This window comes from Balaenoptera borealis, assembly GCF_965194805.1.
Source record: "Balaenoptera borealis genome assembly, chromosome: 4".
NCBI lineage: Eukaryota > Metazoa > Chordata > Mammalia > Artiodactyla > Balaenopteridae > Balaenoptera > Balaenoptera borealis.
In genome coordinates, this window is record NC_138861.1 from 78,183,322 (window position 1) to 78,192,563 (window position 9,242).

The 9,242-nt window shown below is 40.8% G+C and overlaps 1 protein-coding gene across 6 annotated transcripts in view; it reads right to left on the minus strand.

Moving 5' to 3' along the window:
* Window positions 1–740, minus strand: part of SPATA18 (spermatogenesis associated 18) — a 41,418-nt gene extending 40,678 nt beyond the window's left edge. For all 6 annotated transcript variants that reach the window (XR_014244103.1, XM_082390678.1, XM_082390677.1 and 3 more), the window contains exon 1: window positions 394–740. Coding sequence is in view for 5 of the 6 variants with exons in the window: in XM_082390678.1 (XP_082246804.1) it covers window positions 394–480 (87 nt within the window). In the remaining variant the exon portion in view is untranslated. The remainder of the gene's footprint in view (window positions 1–393) is intronic.
* Between the last annotated feature and the right edge of the window lie 8,502 nt (window positions 741–9,242).

Sequence of the window (9,242 nt, forward strand, 5' to 3'; positions counted from 1 at the left end):
GGGGGTATGAGGATAGACTACTGGCGGAGGGCATAGGAGGGAGAGTGGCAGGCTTGACCAGTCCCCGGCGGCTCGCAGGGCTTTCAGTTGCTAGGGCCGCCAGCGTCCTTGGCTACCGCTGGGTAAAATGCGCGCTCCCTTCCCAGACTCCGAGTCCCGCGCTCCGCGGGCTGCGCCGCCCAAGCGCCGCCTCGCGCCGCACGGAGAAAGGGGAACGCGCACTGTCCTTCCTTCCCGGCGATGCGGGTCCGACGCTGGGCCCCAGTTAGGCATCACAACCGCGGGACTTGGCAAAGCGGCCACCCGGAGACCAGTCCTAAGAAGCCCCCGCCGAGGGTCGTGCGAGGAACTAGAGGGAAGGGCGAGCCCCGGGGGTCTCCCACCCTGACTCACGTTGTACTCCCTCAGCCAGGACTCTAGCTGGTCCTGCATCGATCTTAAAGATTCGTTGGAGACCAGTTTCCTCAGGTTATCCGCCATTGCTCGCTTTTCCGCTCGGCCCCGCTCTGGGAGATGGGCTCGTAGACCGCGGGGCGGTGTGGCGGGAAAAGTGTTATCTTCCGGAGGGGCTCAGAGCGCGGCTGGTGTTTCCATCCTCCCTCCCCGGTCGGACGGGGCAGGGTTCGGGAAGCCGGGGGTGGGGGGTTGCCCTGGGCCACAGCCGCCGCACCTCATTCGCCGCCCCGCGCGGTCTCCAGGCTCCCCTGCGGCTGCCCAGAGCCCCGGCCAGAAACACCCGGGTGATTGTGAAACAAACCTTGACGTGAGCGCGCGGCTGCTAGGTACGCGCGCCGCCCAGCCCCAGCCGCGCCCTCCGCCCGCCTGCAGCCCAGGCGCCCTCCCTCCGACCCCGCGCGATGCCGCCGTTCCTCCCACTGCTGAAGCTCTTCCTCCTGCTGCTGGTGGTGCTGCTGGTGGTCGAAAGCGAGGGTGCCCAAAGCCAGTGAGGCTCCGGGTTGGGCCGGGGTCTGGAAGACGCTAAGACTACGGATGGCGGCTGCCCTACCCCCTGATGGGCTGAGACGCGCCCGCAGTGTAGGATGGGGGGCAGCTGGAGGCCTCTTGTCTAGAAAAGCAAAGGTCGTTTCTCCCTGGGCGTCTTTGGCTAGGCTCTGAAGAAAGCACCTGTTTGGGTCCTTCCTTTATGCTTTCATTTCTCAAGGCTTTAATTCTTCATCTGTTAACACCTAGGGTTTGGTGGGTGCCCAGCTAAATAGATGTTAGCTCCAGGATGTTCACAAATTAATCAGGTTTAAACAAGATTTGGTCTATTTTTAGAATCATTAACACTCTAAAGCTTCATTTAATTATGAATTCTCTAATTGAGACTTTGTTCAAGTTCAGAGCCGGTTTGGCGCTATTTCAAAAGGGTGTATTAAGCCACAGTGATAGTTTGAACTACTTAAGAAATGAAACCATTTCAACCATCATTAAGCACTTTAGAACCCTTATTTTCTATGCCATCAAATGATGTGCAGATTGCAAATCATCCTTATCTATTCATTAAAACAGTGCGGGTGGAGCAGGGCCTCAGCCAGCTAGTTTAATTCAGTTCCTTTTTTTCAGGTATATGAGAATATATGAACATTGCACATGTCCACCTACCGTAAAATTCAGAATTTTTGCCCCCCCCTTTTTTTCTCTTAATTACAATGATTTTAATGTCCTCTAATAAAAATGAAAGGCTCATTTCTGGAGCCTATGTTCTTACTATCTTCTATAGAACACAAAATAAGAACTATAAAAGTTCTCATCACAAGAAAAAAAAAAACAAACTTGTAACTATGTGTGGTGATGGATGTTAATTAGATTTATTGTGGTGATCATTTCACAGAATATACAAATACTGAATCATTGTACATAATGTATTATTTTGATTATATCTCTACAAAAAGAGAAAAACTAAGGAATATAAAAAGAACACACATTTTATCATGGTGCAATAACAATTACTAAACTACAAAAAAACACTATTCATTAGAGACTTTCTTCCTTTAAAAAATTATAAAGAAGGAGGAAGGGAATGGGGAAGAATCTCATAGATTTCTTAATTTAGGGCCAATAACTGCACATTTTAATAGGCTATTGGAATCTTTGAACAGTCGGATTTACTTATTAATAAAAACCAAGTTGGAATATTTGCTTATATCAGATTGTGTTAAATCCTCTTCCTTGCTATGGGCACTTTAATTAACTGCTAATCCTTGTTTATATCATCTTACAATAGTTCTTACTTCACAGGAATATTAGAGACTAAATAAGATCATTCATGTGAAGTATACTTAGCACAGTGCTTGGCATATATTATAGCAAGTGCTTCCTAAATGCTATGATCACTCTTAAGACGAATGTAGATTACGGTATTATATTAAACAGAGAAAACTAGGTTGGAAACAATGTAAATCAATGATAGGGTAATGATTGAGCAAATCATTCAATGAAATTTTCACACTAGAAATCTTGTTATTGAAGAATATCTAGTATCTAGGAATTCTTACTACATAATGTTAAGTGAAAAAAGCCAGACACTAAATTATATATATTGTGTTACGTTATACAACATGAAACAAAGGCATGATTATGGATGATTTTAATTTGTTCCTTTATACTTTTCTGATTTTCCAAATTTCTACCATGAACACAAACTGCTTTTATGAAAACTTACTCAGAAACAAAGTTACCCAAAAACTTTACCACCTTCAGAAAAATGTTAGTCAAAATATCAATATTTAAGCCAACTCAAAACAGAATATGCTTTGACCATATGTTCATATTACTAATTTAATAGACTTATAGAGTCTTAGGATAAAATGGGTCTTTGAAATCACTTTACAATATGCTACCTGATGTTATTTATCTCTACAATACTGGAGCCCCACAGCTAGATTCAAGACCCTTCAGGCCTCCAGTCATTTCATGCACTTCTTGGTTTCTGTAGAATTCTGGAGCATGGTTGCCCATAGCAGGAACTTGATGCTTACTAACAACGAGCATAGTTCTTAAGGACTCAAAACAAAGGAAATGCATACTTATTCATTATTTATCCCCGCCAAAACTTCCAAAAGAGGATCTGAGATGGCTTACAGTAAAAGGTTTGTAGAAAATACCATTGTTAGATTTAGAAATTTTTTTAATGGAAAAAATATGCCCCCAATTAAAGCTTATGTACTAAGATTGAGCCTTATTTTACATTTATTTCTGGGCTTTGTAGTAGTCAAGGCAAAAAAGAAAATGGGTGGTATGAGTAGTACTATTTGATTTTAAAAGTATACATACTAATTTTTTGAATGAAAACACATTTTTCTGGTACCAGTTCTAAAATATGTTTATTCTTTTCCAAAGAGTATAGAACATAGATGAAGCCGTCCTTAATAACCCCCCCTTTTTTTTAGAAAATATAGAAACAATCTTAATTTGATTGTTTCTTGCAGTCACCTTTGATCAATGCCAAGGGGGTAACACTAGAACACATGCCATCAAAGAGTGGGCCAAGCGATTGACACCCCATTTCTTAGCTCTCTGGTGATGTTACTTGATACAAGCTTAGAATTTCCATACGTGTAGGAATAAGTGGATATCCTCATAAGTGCCCTTAATGATGATCCCCTCCTCAGAGCTTTTTATGGATGTAGGATGGTAATCAATTTAAGAGAGAGGTAGAGTCTGGAATGCAAACAGTCGATGTTGCTAATTAAAGAAGAATCCATATGCTTCAAACTACAAGTATGCACTCAACAAGTTTGAGATTCTGCTTTAAAAGTCTATTTTATGTGTATATATGAAAGAAAATATCAGTTAAGTAAAGGTACTATTTGGAGAATCTTTTGATGCTCTAAATTTTGTTCCAATTAGATTATTTTAGGATATTATCAAGTAGGCAATTATTTGGGAAGAAAAGATAAAAATCAATCTTTCTTTTTGGTACACTATCAGGTATCATGGAGAAGTTGAAAGAACAATCAACTTGGAACATGGATACTCTTGCTTTATCTCACACTCTGCCAGTTAGTGGCTTCTCATGACTTTACATAAGTCTTTAATCATTCTGAGCCTCATGTTTTTTCCATTCTGTATAATGAAAAACATGGGCTAGATGAGCTCTAAGGTCTCTTACAGTTCTCACATTCTTTAATGCTATTTTTCCTTTTTTTTTTTTTTTTAACATATTGGTTATGGTTTGGATTGAGCAAATCTTGCCCTTTGTTTCAGTTTTTGGTTCACAGTTCAGCTGAGGTCAAGCCTTGATTCTGAGAGCATTAGCCAATCAGCAAAAGTTGAGCCTCTTCCTTGCATACAACTTAATCTGCAGACTTTCTGGAATAACTAATATACCTAACCTCCAGGAAATAAACAAAGGGGCTCACGATAGTTGCACTTTTAATTAATTTAAATCCAGCTCAAACTGACAAAATCTTCCTAACTCCTCCAACCCCACAAAGCTCATTACTCACTTCTTTATACTTTCTGTCTCTAACTTTAGACATGTTGATATTGTTAAAGTTATCATACTATATTAAACTTATTTGTCTGCATCCTATATAAGCTTGTGAGCTTCTTAAAGAAAAGGGCAAAGGTTTATTTAGCTTAATATCCTCAGCACAGCAAGTGACACTTTCTAAGCCCTCTATAAACGTTCGTTAAACTGAATTGTTAACAAAAAGATACAGAAGTAAAAGAAAGAAAAGAGGAAAGAAGGTAGGAAGGAGATGATTGGCTGCTTCATATCTGATGTCATAATCCCATTGAGGTAGAAGAAAAGCAAATTTAATAGCCAGTTGGTTGTTCTTAGAGCATCATAATTCTACCATCCAGCAAGGAGCCACTTGATCTAGAGAAGTGTAAGAGTCAAACATCTGGGTGGAATAGGCTTTCTGAAAGTCCTTAATTGTGTCTGGTTCATATTTTACCTACATCAGTTAGCTGGAGATATTTTTAATTTGGGATTTTAAGAAGCCAACAAAAGACTGACGGAACCCACTCTCAGTATAGTGAGATCTGTGCATGTTTTTCACACTTGTATGTAAGAAACCTGTATGCAGGAAGCTACAAGGATATACAGTGGGATCCTCATCATAATTTCCAGTGCTCCCTCACTAGGGACAGTTGCAAACCCTTAGCCAATGTGGCTAAAGGCATAATCTGTTCTGCTCTGGCCAGGATTCTTTTTCAGGCACCCCAGTCCTCTTCTGTGTGTGCCATGCTATTCTTATCCTACAGCTGTCCGTGTCAGAATCTCAGTCCTTTGGGTCAGGGCCTATATTACTATTTGAAGAAAATCTTTTAGCCTTTGCTGACCCAATTGCATGAAGTTTCCTTTAAATTCAATTTGTATTGGTAGTATTGCCAAAGCACTTTGTCTCTACTCGTAGGTAGAAAACACTAATTTGTCCATTCACTCAGCATTCTGTAACCTGAATGCTCTGTGTTCTCATACTGTCAACTTCATTTGGATCTTTTTGTTCTCTGCCACACTGGAAAGAAGCTTCCCCCCACTGGACAGAAGCAGGGATTCTGTTTTCTGTGTAATACCAATAAGCATTCCCTACTCAGTGCAACAGTTCAGAATTTTTCTGTAAAATTATTTCATGCCCACTATTGATTAAACTACAAAAACGAGGAAAATTTTAATATATCACAGCTGTATCGCCTTAGCATGTAAATAAACTATTGATACTATAGAACATTTGTAGCAAATACAGATTAGCAGGGGGGGAAAAGTAGATTTGGTGTGATTTTTGAGGACTACAAGATACCCCTCCTATCTCAACCCAGGATTCCATCATTTTAGTTAGTTCAAAAAAGAAGGCATCCTTGCCTTCAATCTTTTCAGCTTTGCTCGCTAGACACATGGCAAATGCTTGGCTCTGAGAAAATGGTCATTGAAGGTATGAGCTTAGGACGCATTAAGCTGATGCAAAGGTGCAGTGGGTATGATCTACATTATAAGATACCCTTAAACACCTCAGGAGAGGGACATGGGACAGCATGAGAACAGTCTCTAGGATGAAGGATGTTGAAATAGATCTTTTCAACACATTTGATAAACATTTACTGAATGTCTAGTGTGACGGAAACAACTGCCTTAATCCTAAGGCAAAATTAGACTCAGTCCCTTCTCCCTAACATCTCACAATCTATTCAGGAGAGAGAGACACAACCATAGTTCATTGTGACAAGTTACAATAGGGTAAATATAAAATTGTATGGAAACACTGACCTTCCTCTACTTCCTCCTCCATCCCCCTGAAGAAAGGAAATTGTAATGCATGTACACATATCAGCAACACTTAGGTGCTAGTAATATTTTTTACCCAATAGAAAAAAATTAATCCAATAGTCACCCATCAAAGTTACTAAGTACATATGATGTACTTGGTTCCTAATGTGTCCAGGATTTGGGGCAAACAGAAGTAGTAACACATTATCCCTGCTTTTTAATGAGCTTACAGTCTACCCGGGAGCACAATCTATGTGCGTGAAAAGTAAAATAACATACGATAATGTGTTATTAAGTATCAAATGGGTGTCATAGCAAATTGGTGCAATACAGTTAAAAATAGAGAGTAAGGGCTACCCCTGGTGGCACAGTGGTTAAGAATCTGCCTGCCAATGCAGGGGACATGGGTTCGAGCCCTGGTTTGGGAAGATCCCACATGCCACAGAGAAGCTAAGCCGGTGCGTCACAACTACTGAGCCCACGTGCTGCAACTATTGAAGCCCGCGCACCTAAAGCCTGTGTTCCGCAGCAAGAGAAGTCACCGCAATGAGAAGCCCGCGCACCGCAACGAAGAGTAGCCCCACTCGCCGCTACTAAAGAAAGCCCGTACACATCAATGAAGACCCAACGTAGCCAAAAATTAATTAATTAATTAATTAATTAATTAATTTTTTAAAAGAGCATAATAATGATTGGCTGTAATTGTCAGGCAGAGGTGGAACTGAGGTTGGTGCCTAAAGATGACTGGAATTTGGGGAGGTATGAATTCATAGACCAGAAAGATGGCCAAATAAATAAATTTCAGCTTAGTGAAAGAAACGTGACAATAAAGGCATGCTTGAGGATCACAGGGAGGGGCTCGGAAATCAGAAATTCATGATGGGGAGGAAGATTAAAGAAGTCTTCCCAAAAGAAATATCCCTTGAGCTGAGTTTTAGTGGACGAGCTGAAGACTATCTAGATAAAAAAGAGAAATATCCACATATGCAAAGGCACAGAGACATTAAGAACTTGATATGTTCAGGCAAATACTTGGGAACTGCAGATACTGCACACGGCAGGAGTGAAGGATGAGTTTGTGGAAGGGGAAGGAAAGGAGGCTAAAAAGAGGTAGACAGGAACCAAAAAGTAAAGGACTATATATATACACACACATATATATATATATGTATTACTATAAAGAGTTTGATTTTTATCATGGAAGGTATTGGAGGGTTTTAAGCATCAGGGTGAAGAGAGACATGATCAGGTTTGTACTGCAGAAAGATCACACTAGAAATAGTATAGAATGACTTCTGAGGTTTCTGACAGGATGGTGGTGTCATTCACTAAGAGAACACAGGAGAAGTAGATTGGGGTTGGGGGGAAGTTTTTGAGTTTAATTTTTGGATGGTTTCCTAAGGGCTGCCATAACAAATTATCACAAACTTGGTGGCTTCAAACAACAGAAACTGATTCCCTCACAGTTCTGAAAGTTAGAAGTTAGCAGGGTTGGTTCCTTCTGGAGCCTCTAAGGGAGAATCTGTCTCAGGCTGCTCTCCTAGTTTTTGGTGACAAGTCTTGGCATCCCTTGCCTTGTAGACACATGGCTCCAATCTCTGCCTCTGTCTTCACATCATCTTCTCCCATGTGTGTGTCTCTGTCCTCACCTCTTCTTATAAGGACATCAGTCATTACATTTACAGCCTACTCTAAATCGAGAGTGATCGCATCTTGAGATCCTTAACTTTATTACATCTGCAAAGACCCTATTCCCAAATAATGTCACATTCGCAGGTACTGGAAATTAGGACTTGGATATATCTTTTGCAGGGGGAACACTATTTAACCCACTATAATGTGAATGAATGGATAACTGTCTCTATGTTCTGACTAGTACTCTAGCCTTGGGGAGCTCTGCTTTGCACTTCTAAATGCTAATAATATGTAACAGGCAAAAGGAAGTGCAGAATTAAAGGTTATGTGATATGGTAGAAAAAGCAAACACTTTAGTCAAGTGGACTTAGGTTCAATCCTGGCTCTTTAGTAGTTGAAAGCTTGGTTAGGTGTTTAACCTCTATGAGCCTTGATTTCTTCATTTGTAAAATGGGAATAACATGACCTATCTCGTAAGACTGCTGGGAGAATTGGACTTAAAATATTATTTCAGAAAAAAAAAAAGCTTGAAGATAATGCATTTGGAACTGACCTACATTAAAGTTGTGGTCTTATGAGTGAATTTAAAGACTATACAGTAATTGGCATCAAGGAGAATAGTGAGGTGTCCTTTCACAGAGCTGGAGATCAGCAAGGAGGAATCCAAGAGAAGGTAATTTTTTTCTCAGATAGCCTAAGGGGAATTTGGCATTAGGAAAATCAGGTATCTCACCACCTAAGTGCGAGAGAGGTTGGCAAAATCAAGGCAGGACTGCTGGTCTTAGAAACTGGGGTATCAGGCATATTTCTAAGACATTTATTAAGTTTCCTTACTGTGTTAGGCATTGGAGATAAAAGAGTGAGTGAGATACGGGCGTTCCAGATAGAGCTCCCTGTTTTTTAGATGAAATTAGACAGGTTAACAAAATAGAATACAATGCACTCTAAAGTGCGTGTAGAAGACTAGGAGCAGAGTTAAGGGACGGACCAGCTAAAACTGCACATACGCCCGGGGAGGTTTTAAAGAGAATGAGACATTTGAATGGATTTTTGGAGGATGTATAAGAGTGTGCTTGCCAGAAAAAAAGAGGAGGATTTTCCAAGCAGAGGGGAAAAAGGCAAAGCATAGGAAGTAAGGACTACAGGACCAGAATTGGAGACAGGAAATAAAGATCAGTCAAAAGCCCTGTTATCTGAATGGATAATTGGGACCACAGTCAAGACTATTCAAAGAGACTTACTGCTGACTGCCAAAGCATTGGGCTATAACTTATAGTCTTCCTGCCTAAGATGAGGTTTGTCCTAGAGATCCAGGCAGGAGTGAGCCTAGAGATGCAAATCAATTGGTTCCAGCATTTGGGAAAGGATAGGCAGAGATTGATGACCAGGT